This window comes from Pipistrellus hanaki, assembly GCF_964339955.1.
Source record: "Pipistrellus hanaki genome assembly, chromosome: 1".
Lineage (NCBI taxonomy): Eukaryota > Metazoa > Chordata > Mammalia > Chiroptera > Vespertilionidae > Pipistrellus > Pipistrellus hanaki.
In genome coordinates, this window is record NC_140503.1 from 138,406,472 (window position 1) to 138,425,283 (window position 18,812).

The 18,812-nt window shown below is 40.1% G+C and overlaps 1 protein-coding gene across 2 annotated transcripts in view; it reads left to right on the top strand.

Moving 5' to 3' along the window:
• The window catches only part of DIP2C (disco interacting protein 2 homolog C), a 377,912-nt gene that overhangs the window by 227,365 nt on the left and 131,735 nt on the right, over positions 1–18,812 (top strand). For both annotated transcript variants that reach the window (XM_084872178.1, XM_084872177.1), the window contains one exon: positions 13,933–14,142. In XM_084872178.1, coding sequence (XP_084728304.1) covers positions 13,933–14,142 — 210 coding nt within the window. The remainder of the gene's footprint in view (positions 1–13,932; positions 14,143–18,812) is intronic.

Below are 18,812 nucleotides of genomic sequence, written 5' to 3' on the forward strand. Positions count from 1 at the left end.
TAACGGAACCTCAAGTATTTGTGGAACAGTGTTAACATAATTGTAATTGGAATCCAAGAAGGAAGAAAGTGTGAGAAAAGGGCAGAAAAACTGAAGAAACGAGAGTCAAAAACTTCTTAGATTGATGTAATAACCACATACAGATTCAGAAATTCAATGAACCCCAAACAAGATAAGTCTAAAAAGAATTAAAACTAAAATTCACAGAAGTCAGGGTGCTGTGAAATCCAAAGATGAAGAGGAAATCTTAAAAGTCATCAGAAGAAAACAGATACATTATAGTCTGGAGAATAATTATGATTAATTGCTCATATCTTCATATGAGGTATATGATTATGAGTTATCTATATATATATAAAAGCCTAAGCGACTGAACGACTGGTCGACCTGTTGCTATCATGTGCACTGGCCACCAAGGGGCAGACACTCAATACAGGAGCTGCCCCCTGATGGTCAGTGTGCTCCCACAGTGGGAGTGCTGCTCAGGTGACCGACCTTTCCAGTGGCTCACTAGCCAGCGGCAGCAACTCACTCTCTCAGTAGTCCTGCAGGTCCAATCTCCAGAGAACAGGCCAGGCACTGATGGACTGGCACTCCCAGCATGATCCTGACAGCGCCACCAGCTTCCTGGAAGTTGGGCACTACAGCTGCTTCTCCTTCCTAAACTTTCTGCAAGGAAGAAATGATATAAAAGCGGCCACCAGATGACTCCTGACAACCAGCGTGAACATCAGCGGGACTGATCTGGATCTCACTGCCTACCACGAGGGTCAATTGCATCTCAGCTGCCCCATCCCTCTAGGGACAGGTGCCAGATGCAGGGTTCATGGCTGGCGAGTGCCACTATGGCAACACGAGCCTCTCCCCATCAGGACTGACTGGGTGCGAGCCCGTGGCAGGCACAGTGGGGCTGGGATAAGCAGGAGCAGCAGGCAGGAGTGGCATGCTGTGTGGGACTGCCAGTTTCAGTCCAATCCCCACAGGCCATGCTGAGGGACCCCCCATCTGTGCACAAATTCGTGCACCAGGTTTCTAGTATGAGAAAAAAGATTATGAAGACACAAGAAGCCATAAAACAATGGAAAGACATCTTTAATGTCCTAAAAGGAAGGGGGAAAACTGTCAACTCATATCCAGTGAAAATAACCTTTGTAAGCAAGGATATTAAAGGAAATAAAGTCATAATGAGACCTTGAAAACTGAGAGAACATGGTGCCAGCAGAACTGTTCTACGAACATGCCAGCAATGGCATATTAGCTGATGGGGAAGGATATGAGATGAAAACTTACATCTGCAAAGCGGAAACAATGAATAGCTGAACAAACATGAAATACTATCTTTCCCCCTTATAATTTGCTTAAAAACAATAGTTACACAAAAGACAAGGGCAGGTAAATCTAATTACACTATTGTATGGTTATGACATTTCTGAAGTAGGAAGAAGTTTGTAGTGTCAGGTATAATGAGTAGTTACAATATTGACCCAATGTAGAGCCATCGAGGATGCATATTGTTAGCCTCAGAGCAACCACTAAAGCATGGGAAGAGATACATATGAGAATATAGGGCATAAAATGAAACTCTTTAAAAGTTGTTAACAGAAAAAAAGTCAGGGGAAATCAACAGAGATAAGAAATAAAAGGAATAAATAGGAAAACAAGTAGTAAAATGTTACTTTAAACACATTTATACCAATGATTATAATAGACTAGAGGCCTGGTGCATGAAATTCGAGCACTTGGAGTAGGAGGTTCCTCAGCCCAGACTGTGCCTTCTCACAGTCTGGGAGCCCTGCGATGGATTGCCCTTGCAGAGGGAGACCCTGCCCAGCCCCCACAGCCTGCCAGCCAGTGGCCTGGGCCTCCCTCTGCAGGGTGATCATGTAATTGAGCCCACCCTGCAGAGGGAGACCTTGCCCACCTGCTACAGCCCACCAGTCTGTGGCCTGGGCCTCCCTCTTAGGGGCAATCATGGAGCCCCTCTCCCTCCCCCCCGCCAATAGATCAATCGCCCCACTGGCCAGTGGCCTGGACCTCCCTCTGCAGGGTGATGGCCAGACCCCCTACCAATTGCATCACACCCTCCTTGGCTGGTCTGGCACCAGTGGGAATTATAGCATGGTTGTCAGGACGGTCATTCTGCCATTCAGTAGTTCAGTGATTTGCATATTATGCTTTTATTATTATAGATTATTATAGATGTAAATGGACCAAACACCCAAGTAAAAGATAGAGATCGTCAGACTAGGTAAAAAGGAAAAATAAATATTTCTTCTTGTCTAATTGCAATGGCTAATATTTCCAGTACTATGTTGAATAGGAGTGGTACGAGTGGGCATCCCTTTCTTGTGCCTGTTCTTAGGGAAAATGGTTTTAGTTTTTGCACATTGAGGATGATGTTAGCTATCGGTTTATCATATATGGCTTTTTTAATATTGAGGTATGATCCTTCTATTCCCACCTGTTGAGAGTTTTTATCAGGATAGGGTGTTGGATTTTGTCAAACACTTTTTCTGCATCAATTGATATGACTGTGATTTTTATCTCTCAATTTGTTTATGTGATTTATCATGTTTATTGATTTGTGGATTTTGTACCATCCTTGCATCCTTGGGATAAATCCTACTTGGTCATGGTATATGATCTTTCAGATGTACTGCTGGATCCAATTTGCTAGAATTTTGTTGAGGATTTTGGCATCTATATTCATGAGGGATATTAGCTTGTAATTCTCTTTCATTGTGTTGTCTTGATCTGGTTTTGGTATTAGGGTAATGCTGGCTTCATAGAAGGAACTTGGGCGTGTTCCTTCCTCTTCAATATTTTGGAATAGTATGAGGAGGATAAGTTTTAGTTCTTCCTTGAATGTTTGGTAAAACTCCCCTGTGAAGCTGTCTGGCTCTGGGCTTTTGTTTGCTGGAAGTTGTTTTTGTTTTGTTTTTTATGACTGCTTCAATTTCTTCCATAGTTATTGGCCTAATGAGCTGTTTAGATTCTTCCTGATTGAGTTTTGGAAGGTTATATTTTTCTAGAAATATGTCCATTTCCTCCAGGTTGTTCAGTTTGTTGGAATAGAGTTATTCATAGTATTTTTTAACAATTCTTTGTATTTCGGCGGGATCTGTTGTTATTTCACCTCTTTCATTTCTGATTTTGTTTATTTGGGTCCTCTCTCTCTGCTTCTTGGTGAGCCTGGCCAGAGGTTCACCAATCTTATTTATTCTTTCAGAAAACCCACTCTTGGTTTTGTTGATCTTTTATATTGTTTCTTTGGTCTCTATGTCATTTATCTCCACTCTGATCTTTATTATTTCCTTCCTTCTGCTTACACTGGGCTTTTCTTGTTGCTCTCTTTCTAACTCTTTGAGTTGTAGGGTTAGGTAATTTATAACCATTGTTTCTTTTCTTTCTTTCTTTCTTTCTTTCTTTCTTTTTTTTTTTTTTTTTTTTTTTTTTTGCAGTAGGCTTGTAGAGCTGTGAACTTTCCTCTCAAGACTGCTTTCGCTGTGTCCCATAGATTTTGGATTGTTGTGTTCTCATTGTCATTCATTGCCATGATGTTTTTTATTTCTTCTTTGAGCTCTCTGGTAACTCAGTCATTGTTCAACAGCATGCTGTTTAGTCTCCATGTGTTTAATTTCTTTGGATTGTTTTTATTGTAGTTGATTTCCAGTTTTATGCCACTGTGATCTGAGAAGATGCTTGATGTGATTTCTATCTCCTTGAATTTGAAGAGACTTTGCCTATGACCCACCATATGATCTATCTTTGAAAATGACCCATGAGAAGAATGCATTCTGTGGCTTTGGAGTTAAATGTTCTGAATATGTCAATTAATTCCATCTGGTCTAGTGAGTTATTTAGGATTGATGTTTCTTTGCTGATATTTTGTTTAGAGGATTGGTCCAATGGTGATAGTGGGGTATTAAAGTCTCCTACTATGATTGTGTTGCTGTCAATCTCCCCCTTGGCATCCTCCAGGAGTGTGTGTGTGTGTGTGTGTGTGTGTGTGTGTGTGTGTGTGTGTTAATGTATTTGGGTGCTCCTGTATTGGGTGCATATATGTTTACCAGAGTTATCTCTTCTTGTTGGATTGCTCCCTTTAGTATTATGAAGTGGCCTTCCTTATCTTTTGTTATGTCCTTCACTTTGAGATCTAATTTGTCAGATATAAGTGTTGTTACCCCAGCTTTTTTTTTTCTCTTTCCATTTCCATTCGCCTGGAAAACCTTTTTCCATCCCTTCACCCTCAGTCTGTGTGTGTGTTTTTTTCTGAAATGGATTTCTTGTAGACAGCAGATATATGGGTTGTGTTTTCTTTTCTTATCCAGTCTGTTACCCTATATCTTTCGATTGAGGCATTTAATCCATTTACATTTAAAGTTATTATTGACAGGTGCTTATTTGTTGCCATTTTTATTCTTTACCCCTGTGTTCCTTCTTTGCTTCTATTTCTTCATTTATTTTTTTTTCCAGCTGACCCTTTATCATTTCCTGCATTGTTGGTTTGGTGGTAATAAATTTCCTTAGTCCTTTCATGTCTGTGAAGCTCCTGATTTCACCTTCAATTTTCATTGATAGTCTTGCTCAGTATAGTATTCTTGGATTCAGACCCTTCTTTTGCATGACTTTGTATATTTCATTCCATTCCTTTCTGGCCTAATGAGTCTCTGTTGAGAAATCAGTCGCTAGTCTGATTGGCTTTCCTTTGTAGGTAACTTTTTTTTTCTCTCTGGCCACTTTTAAGATTCTTACTTTGTCATTGATGTTTGTCAATTTAATTATAATGTGCTTTGGCATCGGTCTTTTGGGCTTCATTTTGCTTGGGACTCTGTAAGCTTCTTGGATTTGTGTGAGTTTTTTCTTCCCTATATCAGTGAAGTTTTCTGTCATTGTTTTTTCAAACAGGTTTTCTATTCCTTGCTCAGTTTCCTCTCCTTCTGGCACACAGATTATGTGGATATTGTTTTGTTTCATGTTTTCACAAAATTCCCTTAGGCTCTCCTCCTGCTTTTTGATTTTTTTTTTTTTTTTCTAGAAGCTGCTCTACTTGGGTATTTTTTTCTATCTTGTCTTCTATAATAGCTCACTGACGTGGTCCCCTGTTTCTTCTAGTCTACTCTTGATACTTTCTATTGAGTTCTTTATAGCAGCAATGTCATTATTCATTTCTTCTTGATTTCCTCTTGGTTCTTTCGCATATTGTTGAAAAGGGAAGATGAAAATAGAATGTAGAACACTAATCTCAAAGTAAAATAAAGAGAAAATAATATATTTTTTTAAAAAGGTAAAACAGTAGTAATAATAATACTGATTGAAAATAGAAATGTAATAGTTAAAAAGGTAAAATTAAGTGAGGAAAAAAGAAAAAAAATCAGTTTCTTAAGTAAAAGATGAAAAAAATAATTAAAAAATATGTGCAGTAGTGAAGGTCATTCACTTCCTCTACTGTTCTGTTTGGCATGCCTGTTTCCTAGTCAGGAAAGTATTATAGTTCCCTGTGTTCCACTGCTTCTCAGTGTTGTAAGCCAGTCCTGATTTTTAAGCAGGCAGTGTGTCATAATTTCTTATATTCCTTTATTTGTGCTTACACAAGAGTCAATTTGTGATTCAACCCCTGGGTGGCAGTGTTTCTGGATTGACCTTCTGGTCTATAGGTCCTCTCTAACCAGTGCTTTCCCTGTGGCATTCAATACTGGTTTGTGGGAGTGGGTTGCCTCAGAGCTGGTTCTCTGATGGTTATTCTCTGCTCTGATCTCCAGGCTCCAGAAAAACAATTTTCCCCTGCAGTCTCTTAGGGTGTCCCCAATTGGGTGATCCTATGTATTGGGTTTAGTAATCAGAAGCAAGGATTTAAAGAGAAAAAAGAAGAGATTGGGGGGGGGCGGGGGGGGGGGGGAGAGAACTCGCGCTCGCGCTCAAATGTGTGAACTCCAGGACTGCATGCAAGTCTGTACAGTCTTTTTGTCCCCTTGGGTCTAAGCAGCCGGCACACTTTTAAAATTTTTAGGCTGTCCTTTTGTGTCAGAACAAAATGAGTTGCTTTTTAGAGTTCCTTTCTGTTGAAGCTCTGAGGACCCCCTTCCATATTCACGGATCACACCAGCCCCAACAGCCAATGGTTTTTCTAGGTGCAGACTTCCCCTGGTCCTCCAGTTTCCACAGTGCACATGTTTCTCTCTCCTGCCAGGACCAGAGACTTCACCTTATCCCAGGTGAAATCTGACCTTTCTGTGGTTGGAGTGTAGAGCTCCTCTGAATCCGCATGTTTGCATCAAATGGGGACTTGTGTTCTGGAGCTTACAGCTGTTTGGTGGGTGCTGTAGTTGTAGATTTTCTGGCATCCGAGAACATCCACTTTCATCTTCAAGATGGCACTGTCTCCGTATCCAAGCCAGTCGCTCTAGGAGGGAATCCAGCAGCAGTGAGGGCTGCCCGGTCAGGGGAGCCCTGTCCAGCAGTCCCCCACTGTCTCCTGGAATATAGCTGTCCTTCAACTCACCAATAAACACTTACCATGTGACCCCCAGCTGTTCTTTCTATCTGCTCCTGGACAAGGCTTGGGACATGTCTATCTATTCTGCCACCACTTTTTCCTATCTCTTAATACCTTTTTTGGTGTATAATTTAGGTCCCAAAATATTAACCCATTGTAAGCATGTCATTCATTGATGTTTAAAAAATATCCAGATTGTTCAATAATTGCCATAATCCAGTTTTAGAACATTTCCACCTCCCAAAAAAAGTTTCCTTATACCCTTTTTCAATCAATTCCCATTCTCACTCCAGCCCATTGATCTGATTTATATGCCTCTATAAATATTCTAAACATTTCACAATGAAATCATGAAATAATCTTTTGCATTTTGCTTCTTCAGCATAATGTTTTTGAGCATCTTTCATGTTGTAGCATTCTTGAGTTGTAGAATGCATTCCTTCTCATTGCTGAACTGTTTGCTCTTAGATAGATATGCCACATTTAGTTAATTCATTCACTTGTTGACGGATATTTAGCTTGTTTCCAGGTTTTGGCTATTATGAATAATGCTATCAACATATAATATATCTTTGTGTATACTTAGAATTTCATTTATCTTGGGTAGATTCCTTGGAGTAAAATTAATGAGTTATGGTAACTTTAACTTTTAAAAGCTGCAAAATTATTTACATAATTGCTATACCATTTTACATTCCCAGCAGAAATGTAATAAGATTTCAGTTTCTTAACAACTCAATATTGTCTATATTTTTTTATTATAGTCATTCTAGTGGATGTGAAATTGTATCTCATTGTGGTTTAATTTTCATTTCCAAAATAATGCTAAGCATCTTTTTATGTGCTTATTTGTGCTTATATGTGGTATCTAAAAAATAACTAGAGGCCCAGTGCATGAAATTGTGCACGGGTAGGGTTCCCTAGGCCTGGCCAGCAATCAGCACTGATCTGTGGGGTGAGCAGTGGGACGATCAGGGGGCATCCACTGGCACTTACGGTGGCTGGCCTGGGGCCTGCAGTCTGGGGGCAGCTTCTGTGTTGAGCGTGTGTGCCCTGGTGGTCACTGTGCATCATAGTGACAGATTGTTCCACTGGTCATTCTTTTGTTCGGTCAATTTGCATATTAGGCTTTTCTTATATAGGCTATTTATTGGTGAAATGTCTCTTCAAATTTTTGCCCATTTTTAAAATGTTTTTTGTCTTCTCACTGGTTAAGAATTCTTTATATAATCTGAATACAAGTCCTCTATGAGATATACAATTTGCAAACTATGATTTGCCTTTCTTTTTCTTAGTGGTAAACAGAATTATGCCCCTCACTCTCACCCCCAAGATATCCATGTTCTAATTCCTCAATATGTATATTACCTTACATTGCAAAGGGGACTTTGTAGATATGATTAAGGTCCTAAGATGGGCAATTATCCTGGACTAACAGGGTGCACCAACTGTAATAAAAAAGTTGTTATTCAGTAAAAGACAAATACTATTTGATCTCACTTATATGTGGTATCTAAAAAACAAAACACAAAAAAGCATAAACCTTATAGAAAAAGAGATAGATTTGAGGTTTCCAGAAGCCAGATATAGGAGGACAGGGAATTGGAGAAAGGTGGCCCAAAGGTACCAACCTCCAGTTATAAGATAAATTATTAGGCATGTTTAATGTACAATGTGATGACTATAATAACACTGTTATAGGAAATACATATGAAAATTAAGAGTTAATTCTAAGAGTTCTCATCACAAGAAAAAATGTATTTTTTGCCTTTTTATTGTATCTGTAAAATGATGGATGCCAACTAAAGTTAATGATAGTAATCATTTCACAATATAAGTTGAACAGTTAGGCCATACTTTAAACTTACATAAATTTATCAATTATCCAAATATCAATAAAACTGGGCAGAGGGGGTTCTCTTAAGAGAGGGAAGAGTGTCAAAATCAGGAAAAACAAACAGTAGGGCCAGATAAATGAAGGGGCCAAGAGCCAAGGGTGCAGGTGATGCCGGCGTCTCTAGAAAAGGCAAAGGAAGAGAGAGTGTCCCCTAAGGCCTCCAAAGGATGTAGCCAGGCCAGCACCTGGATTTTAGAGCTCTGACTTCCAGAGCTGTAAGGTAATAAATGTGTGTTGTTGTAAGCCATTGACATTTTGGTGATTTGTTACATTACTCATAGCTAAGCAGTAGGGCCCTTTTAAGCTTAAGAGTTTTTATTTGGACAAAGTTCAATTTACTGATTATTGTTTTATGAATTGTGCTTTTGGAAGTTTTCGAAATTTCATAGTTTTTGTTTTTGGTCTCTGGTTCATTTTTAATTCATTTTTGTTTATGTTGTGAGGCAAGATCTGTGAGGTATTGTTTTCTGTTTATTTGTTTGCTTTGATATGAGAATACCCAGTTGCCCAGAAACATTTGTTGAAAATATTATCTTTTTCTCTTTAAATTACTACCTTGAGAACTTTGTCAAAAATAAATTGACTACAAATGTAAGAATTTATTTCTGGGTTTCGTTCTGTTTTGTTCATATACTTTACAAATATATGCCTACTCTCGTGCTAATATCACTGTCTTGATAACTGTAAGTTTTGAAATTAGATAGTGGAGTCTTCCTTCATTCTCAAATTATTTTGGCTTTTATAGATCTTTTGTATTTTCTTTTTTTTTTTTAATATATTTTATTGATTTTGTACAGAGAGGAAGGGAGAGAGATAGAGAGTTAGAAACATCGACGAGAGAGAGTCATCGATCAGCTGCCTCTTGCACACCCCTACTGGGGATATGCCCGCAACCAAGGTACATGCCCTTGACCGGAATCGAACCCAGGACCCTTCAGTCCCCAAGCCGACGCTCTATCCATTGAGCCAAACCGGTCCCGGCTCTTTTGTATTTTCAAATGAATTTGAAACCTAGGATTTTATTAGATATTACCTTAAATTTTTATTAGATATATTGCTAAAGGTTTTTTCTCTTTTGATGCTTTAGTGAATGGAATTTTTAAAATCTAATTCCCATATTGTTCAGTGCTAGTATATGTATATATAAAGATATTTTATGTCTTTATCTTGTATCCTGTGACCCTCCTAAAATCATTTCTTAACTGAAGAAATTTTTGGTATGTTCCTTGGGATTTTCTACATACAAAGATTATGTAATCTGTGAATAAAGGTAGTTTTACTGCTAGCTTTCCAATCTGGATGCCTTTAATTTATTTGTTTTGCTTTATCTCACTGTCTAGAACCTTCCAGAGAACATTGAATAGAAGGGGCAAGAAGGGACATCTTTGCCTGACTTTTGAACTTAAGAGAATATATTTAGTCTTTTACCATTAAATTCAGTGCTAGCTGTTGGTTTTCATGGATGCTTTAAATCAGGTTGAGGAAAATGCCTTTTATTTTTTGCTTTGCTGAGAGGTTTTCTCATGAGTGGGTGTTAGCTTTTGTGAAGTACTTTTTCTATGATGTTCAAGTTAACTTGGGATTTTTCTCCTTTTATTAAACTAATATGTATATAACAATACTTCACTTTTGAATGTCAAATCAACTTTAATTCACATTTATATGTATAATCCTGGTCACCACTTGGTCATAATGTACTATCCATTTTATATATTGCTTGTGTCTGCTAATATTTTTTGAGGATTTTTGTGTCTATATCATGTGGAATATCCTGTAGGTTTCTGTATAAAAAGATAGGATGTGGAATGAAAAACTGGCTGTAAAAGGGCATAAAAACCTCTCTGGGGAGATGATAATGTCTGCTGTGGATACATTTCTCCAAAGTCTAAAAAAAAAGTTCTGAGGTTCTGTTATGATGATGATAAAATATTAGAGTATACTCCTTTACAAATATTGTTGTGTTAAAAAAAAAAAAGTCTTATGTCTTGATTTAAGATAAACTCTCACTTCTCTTATTCTCATTAAATGATCTAAATCAACTCAGCCATTTTTCCCTCCAGGCATCTCACCTTACTCACCTATCATTAGGATTCTAGATGTCATGATTACATGGAAGTTTAATAAGCTCACCAGTATATCATTCTTGAAAACCTTGCTACTAAGTGAAAGTTATTAAATAACAAATGTTTTTAATTTTAATGGAAAAGTGATTTTTATGTCAATATAATATATACATTTTTCACAGATTGAAAAATAAATGATTAAAATATTATAAGAAATGAATGTAGACTTCTGATCAAGAGGGTGGTGTAGGTAAATGTGGTGCTTGACTCTTCCCAGAACCACATCAAAACCATGGCTAAGCTACATAACAACCATCACCTGAAATCTGGCTGAATGGAAGTCCTACAACTAGGGAAATAAAGAAGAAGCCACATCAAAACTGTAGGAGGGACAGACATGGAAAGCTGGTTCTACATCCATGAATGGTGGATAAAAATTGGGAAGGATATCTCGGCTATAGAGATTCCCTCTTGGGAGCAAGGGTTCGAAGCCCCACACCACATGTCCCAGCCCAGGATTCTAGTGCCAGGAAGAGAATTCTTCATAACTTCTGGCTGTAAAAACCAGTGAGGATTGAGGCTGAGGAAGACAGAGGGCTGCTGAAGTCCCAGGCAGTTCCTCTTAAAAGGTCTGGGCACAGACTTACTTGGAATCACTACCTCTGAGCTCCACCACTGGGCCAGTAGCTTAAAAGGCACCAGAGACATACAGGGAGGAACTGAATTGCCTGGCATCAGGGTGAGAGGTAGGGGGTTAATTTTCTGCCAGACAAAAGTGCTGGCAGAGGCCATTGTCTTTTGATGAGCCCTCCACTCACAGAGCAGGCAGGCAGGCAGGCAGGCAAGGCACCATATCTGAGACTTTGTCAACCTGGCTCATACTGTTTGACCTGTCTGGTGATTCTCTGAGACCCCATCCCACCCAACTTTTAGGGCCACCCAAGTAGTTTCCAGTGGCTTAGGAATGGCCTGTTGTGGCTCATGCTCAGATTTTCCTAAAAACTCTCAAATAAGCAGCATCTGGCCTCAGCATCTCCCTTTCCTCTCACTAAGTGATCTTTAGTCCAGTATTAGCCATAGCCTCCCTTGATTCTCAGCTTGGCCGCTCCTGGGCACCTGTAAGCCCAGCACAAATAGCAGCCACCTGCAGGTTACTTTACAAAGCATGTTGGGTGGCCCCCGGGCAGAACACAGTTGGTGGCTGACCTTGCCTGCAACCCCTAGGAGCCCTTAGGACCAATACACCCGGCGAACAGCTAAAGACTATATTGAAGCCTCACCATCCAACCACTTCCATAGGCAACACACTCAAAGAAAGGACTCAGTGGGCACCAGAGCTCCATTGAAGTAAGTCCTGCTCTGTGGGATGGGCCCTGCACAGATGATCCTCCACATTCGTTAGAGGTCAGTGGTTACATCAGTCCTTTCAGTTGATCAGCCTGCAGGTAAATACCTTCCATTTATGTGCTAACAGCAGTCAAGGCTAAACTACAGTAGGAAGGTGCACACAGCCCACATGAAGGCCCAGCTCCGGTGATCAGAGAGGCTGCCTCACTGGCCCTACAGAACACCTACTAAATAAGGCCCCTCTTCCATGACTGGGGCATGAAGTAGCTCTATTTAATACATGGAAACAAACACAAGGAGGCTGCTAAAATAAGGAGACAAAGAAACATGCCCCCAAATATTATAAAAGGACAGAACAAATTTAACAGAAAAAGAACTAAACAAAAGGAAGATAAGTAATCTGGACATTATGCAGATTTCAAAATACTGGTTAGAAGGATACTCAGTGAACTTAATGAGACCTTCAACAGCATAAAAAAGGACTGGTCAGAAATGAAGGATACACTAACAAAGAATAATTTACAAGGAATCAACAGAGTAAATGAAGTCAGAATCAAATTAGTGAGTTGAAATATAAGGAAGCAAAAAACACCCCATTAGAACAGAAAAAAAAAAAAAAAAAAAGAATCCCAGAAATGAGGATAATATAAAGAGTCTCTGGGACAGCTTCAAGCATGTGAAAAATAAATAAGTTTACTCACCTGTCACACAGATACCTCGTCTGATTCGGAAGATGAAGGCTCCGTGCAGGGTGACTCCCAAAGGACAAGCATACAAACATTTGGTGCTGGAAGAAGAGAGAGAGCAAGAAATTGAAAAGCTATTTGAAAAAAAAAAAAAAAAAAAAAAGGAAAAGGAAAAGAAAACTTCCATAACTTGGTGAAGGAAATGGATATACAAGTCTAGAAAGTGCAGAGAGTACCAAACATGATGAACACCAAGACACATTATAATTAAAATGCAAAAGATTAAGGACGAAGAGAGAATCTTAAAAGCAGCAAAAGAAAAGCAGTTATCTACAAGGGAGCTCCCATAAAACTTCACCTGATTTCTCAACAAAAACTTTGCAGGCCAGAAGGAATTGGCATGAAATATTCAAAGTGATGAAAAGCAAGGACCTACAATCAAGATTACCCAGCAAAAGTATCATTTGGAATTGAAGAACAGGTAAAGAGCTTTCCAGACAAGAACAAGCTAAGAGTTTATCACCATCAAACTAGAATTACATGAAATGTTAAAGGGTATTCTCTAAGAAGAAGAAGAAGGAAAAAAGATAAGAATATGAACATTAAAATGGCAATAAAAACATATCTATCAACAGCTGAATCTAAACAACAAAATAAATGAACATGTAGAGCTGAAAGGGACTCATAGATAAAGAACATTTTGACCAAGTGGGAGGGAGGTTGGGGGATGGGTGAAAAAAGTGAAAGGACTAAGAAGTACAGATTGGTTACAGGGTAGTCATGAGGATTTAAAGTTCAGCATAGGGAATATAGTCAGGTTTATTCTAATAACTATGGGGTCAGATGGGTACGAGATTTATCGGGATGATCACTTAGTAAGTTATATAATGTCCAATTCCAGTAACACCCAGAATTAAGGTAACATGTCAACTGTAATCGAAAAATTAAAATGATTTAAAAAATGAGTGTAAAAATAAATAAGTTTAGTTTAATCATAAAGTGTAATGTGATGATTTATTTTTCTCCCCAAAGGGTCAAGGTTTTGAGCATATAGGTTATTGGAGAAGGTAGGAGGCATACTTTGTGAGGTGTGTTTTTCCTCCTCCATCATTTTCTTCCCTGACATCTCACTCTTAGTCTTGCACTCAGGCTAAACTTAAAGGCAAATTATATCTCAGAGAACCACATCGGGACTAGAGGGCCACATACATCTCACTTGGAATCCATGAAGGTTCAACATCTCGAAGAAAATGCTGCCCTTGGCCTCCTCACTTGATGACTGTATGCAAATATGTTTGACTTCATCCAAAAAGTGGTATTAGTTCAAGAGTGTTCAAAGAAAAAGTCTTTAAACTGTTCATGTGTGCAGTAGGTCTGTGTTAGTGGTGTTTGGTTGGGATGTGTTTCTTTAATTCTCTGCATATTTACTCATCTGTCACACAGATACCTCCTCTGGTTCGGAAGATGAAGGCTCTGTGCAGGGTGACTCCCAAGGGACACCCACCTCCAGCCAGGGCAGCATCAACATGGAGCACTGGATCAGCCAGGCCATCCATGGCTCCACCACCTCCACAACCTCTTCCTCATCCACCCAAAGTGGGGGCAGCGGTGCCGCCCACAGGCTAGCCGATGTCATGGCCCAGACGCACATAGGTGAGTGCCTGTCACTGTGTGATTCTCAATGTTGTAAGTGGCCCAGAGTCAGAGTTTATCTATCTGGGCATCACGACATTAGAATCCCTGCCCTGGAATTCCACAGACTCACTCTGGCTCCTGGTCTGCTTTGTGCTCTGGCTTTACTGTTTTGTGAAACCTTTGTTTTTATTACCATATTTTTTCCATGTATAAGACACTATTTTTTCTCTAAAATAGTTAGACTGAAAATTGAGGGGTATCTTATACACGGAAATCAGCCGAGGAGGGAGCCGTGCAGGTGTGTAGCTGCCCATACCTTGTCAGACAGGCTTCCTCCAATCATGAGACTTGTTGTTACTGATATCAGCTGATGCCATAATTGAAGGTGGAGGTGGCGAGTGCACAGATGCAACAGAGACCTGAGCGTTCTGAGCCCATAAAGATATCAAAAAATAAAAAGATAAATACTGGTAAGCTCTTGTCTTACTCTGCAGAATTCAAACTAAATGTAATCAACTATGCAAAAGAGCATAGAAATAGAGCTGCAGAGAAGCAATTTGGACCTCCTCCCACTGAGTATATGATCAGACAGTGGATAAAACAGGAAGAACAACTCCTTAAGATGCCAAAAAAGAAGAAGACCTTAAGAGGAAAACCAGCAAAATGTTTAAATTATTGATTTCTTAATTTTGTGTTGAAAAAAGTTGGGAGGTGTCTTATACACGGAAAAATACGGTATTTCTTACCATCTCAGATGTTTCCTACAGCTAGAATTCAAGAGCTTGTTGCTCATAAAGGAGTGCACTCGTTCATTAGGGAAAACCTGCAGCCATATCTGTTTACATGTTTTCTTCTCATTTATGCTAAAATATGCTTCTAAATGAAAATTTTTTTTAAACTTCATGTCATATTTTTAAAAAATGTTTTATTGACTTTTTACAGAGTAAGAGAGAGGGATAGTTAGAAATATCAATGAGAGAGAATCATTGATCAGCTTCGTCTTGCACACCCCCCACTGGGGATATGCCGGAACCAATGTACATGCCCTTGACCGGAATCGAACCTGGAACCTTTCAGTCTGCAGGCCGATGCTCTATCTACTGAGCCAAACTGATTTGGGCTAAATGAAATTTTTAATAGTGCTTAGAAATAGGGAATATTAAAGTGTGTTTGTCATGACTTTGGAAACCATTTAAGGAATCCTAGGGCTTTAATCACTATGGTTTTCTTCTGTATGTATTTAGATTTTTCTGGTGGTTCATGTCATTTTTTGTTGTTGTTATTAATAATCACTCAAGGATACCTTTTCCATTGATTTTTAGAGAAAGTGGAAGGGAGAGAGGGATGGTGGGAGGAGGAGGAGAGAAAGAGAAACATCGATGTGAGACATGTGCTTCTACAGAGGACAGGGACAACTCAAAACCCAGGAATGTGCCCCTGTTTGGGAATTGAACCTGCGACCCTTCAATGTGTGGCCGATACTCTATCCACTGAGCCACACCGGCCAGAGCCATGTCATTTAGCATGTAGGTTCTATGGTGAGTAAGATCCTCTATATTGGAAAAAGCACAGAGTTAGGAAGCATTGACAGATGTTTGGAAATAGTGTGGAAAAGGAGATTAAATAAGAATTATTAGAGGAAAAGAGAGGGATTGTCTGAGCAGTGTGGCTTTCAATCGTGGGTGAGTGAGGTACACGTTTTATTGCCCCCCCCCCCCCCCCCAATGTGTGCATGTCACTCATTTGCCAGGGGAATGAGTCCTTGTCTAATGTAGAAGGGACAAGTATGATGCCCAGATCTGTTCTGATCCATTTTCAGCTGTGGATTATGATTTTTAAACATTTTAGTGGTATCAGAAATGAGACCATGTGCCTACAGGCAGGACACAGGCAGCTGCCAGGAGAGTGGGTCTGGCCTGGCCTCTCAGGTGAACGGGCTGTCATCTTCAGAAGTCATTTTCCCTGGCTTAGTTTTGTAGTTTTGTAGTGGGGGGGGGGAGGGGGGGGAGAATAGCACGTTCTTTGCTTTGTACCTCTCAGAACTGTTGTGAATAAAAAGGAGAAAATAGAAAAGTTCTTCCAGTATTTTAAAGTAACACTCAAATGCAAAGTGGTGTTATTCGATTTCAGTGTTGGATATTTGCAGTAACATGGCCGCTGGTTAATGTGCATTATAAATCTCTATTTGAAGTCAATTTAAAAATTAAACAGAAATGTGTGACCATTAAATATTTATAGATAATGAAATGGCTTCCCGTGTGTTTTCGAACCTGAGAGATGGCCGAGGTCCTGCCTTGGAGTTCATTGGCACCTGCACGGGGTCAGATGTGGAATTCCCGCACCTCTGCCCCTCAGTGCAATCCTGCAGATGTGTGTTGCTCTGACCCAGTTCTCCTCCAGTGAGGTGTCAGAATCTTACCAAGAGAAACATACACTTTTGAACAAATTAATCACTGTATTTCGTTTCCCTTTGTGAATCTGCATGTGAAATGCTGGAGGAAATGATAGTGTGGAGAATTAGTTACCCAGATTGTAAAAGGGTGCATGATTCATCTACATAAGTTCAATGTAACCTAAATATAGCTTGTGAGTGGATGACATTTAAGTAATTTTTATATTGGCACAAGGTAAGTTCCTAGAATATCTGGGACTTTTCTGAAAATATAAAAAACATTTTAGAAAGAAAGCAGTAGCAAAATAATAAAATAAATTTTTTTTATTCCTGTGGCAAAACAGAAGAAGGTAAAAGTCAGAGAATTGGCAGCATCAAAAGCCTACAAGTAAGAAAATATTGTGGGCGTGTGTTTTAAGGAATTTAAGGTAAAATAAACTACCACCTTGTACTTCTAAAACCCCATATGGTGAGGGGCTGGGACAGTGTCTGCAGACACCCCTTTGCCCCCAGTAGGAGGAAAACAAGGAGTTGGGAAGCATCTGTTTCCATATCTTTCTCCTTTTTAAATTTTTTTTTTTTTTCTGGGACAGAGGCTCCTTTCCGAAGTTTACCCTTTCACCTTCATTCTGGATTCCAGTTCCTCCCAAACCTGCTAGCTCAGTGCTGCGCTCTTTTGCATCTTCGCTCACCCGTGGGTCAGCCTAGCTTTGGATGTTAGTGACCAGCCATCTCCGCCTTTCCAACCTGCCCCACACCTGGTTCTCCGTCCTCCTCTGGCGGCTCCTCTTCCTACCTTGTCTCTACATTTCATCCTCTCCCAGTTTTCAAGGCTCCCTGCTCCTCCCTAACTCAACACACCTGCAGTTTCTCTGAAGTCCTTCACCAGTCCACATCCGAGAGTGCCTCCCAATACTGCCCATCAGTTCTACCCTGTACTCAGGAGCGGGCTCACGACCTCTGCTGTGCTTGGCTCCTCTCCTGCCTCCCCCCCCCCCCCCCATGCCATCTCTGTCTACATCGTGGGTGCCTGGCTCCTCATAGCGTTGCGAGCCTTATTTCTCTCCCCCTCCCCCCCTCCCCACCACCTCACACACCCCTGTTTCCAGGCCCCTAGGTCCAGGTGCCTGCAGTCCTGTCTGGACCACTTCGGCCCCATGTCCCTCCTTTTGCACTGTCCTGTGTCTTGCAGCCCTGTTGATGGTGTTAGAGCACAGTTCTGATCCTGTCTCTTTTTCCAAAAAGTTGCTTTAGGGATTTTCATCTCTCAAAATTGATTTTGTTTATATGGATTTTGTATTAAAAATCCAAGTAATGACTTTGGACCCACAAGTATCCTAACCCTTCACCCACTGTGTGCCCCATTTTGCAGGAACGTCTCACTGACCTACCTGCTCTCACCCTGGTATTTATGAGAAGGCCCGTTTGCTTAGCTCTGCTTTTCCACTGTTTAAATGCATGTAACTCAGAAAGTGGTAACACGGCCATTTACACTTTTCTGCATGTGAGTTTCAAAGATTCTTTCTTGAGAGGTAAGAGTCCCTCCACAAGGGGAGGAACCACAGAGAAAAAGCCTTCTGGTCTGGGACCAGGGCCTGACCGTCACTGTGGTGCCTTGTCTGTTACTCAGCTCCCTCAGCCACAGAGAGGAGTAGTGTTCTCGTTTTGCATTCATTGGTTGATTCATTGGAAGACTGAGGCTTGGACAGTTGATAGGATGCCCAGCAACCAGCTGAGGAGTCAAACTCAAATCTGCCACGTGGCAGAGACAGGGTGACACTCTGCAGCGTTACTCTCTCCTCAACTTTTTGTTCCATTGCTTGTTACAAATGAAAGTGGAGTTCTTCTCAGATAAAATGCAATGAAACTTTGCATATACAATAAAGATTTTGGTGTCCCCATCACAACCCCTCTGTGGGTTTTGTGACAGTTGGAGCATTTTGTCATGAATTTGAGTTTTTGGACAAAAGTCAGGAAGCTGTTGTCTGAAGTTGAAAATTTCTATTCTGACATTAGAATATATATCCTACAATTCTAAAATGTGTCTCAGTTGCATTCATATATCTATGAGATTTTCATGGCATAAATGTGGGAGGCAGGCAATTCAAGGTGTGAGAACCTCTGTAATCCCGAGCTCAACTCTGACTCTTGGGAAATTTCAACACAGAACATCTTAAGTCCTTCCCATTTATTGATGAGATAGAAATAGAGATAGAGAGAGATTTGTTGTTCCACTTATTTACGTATTCATTGGTTGATTCTCTTATGTGCCCTGACCAGAGATGGAACCTGCAAC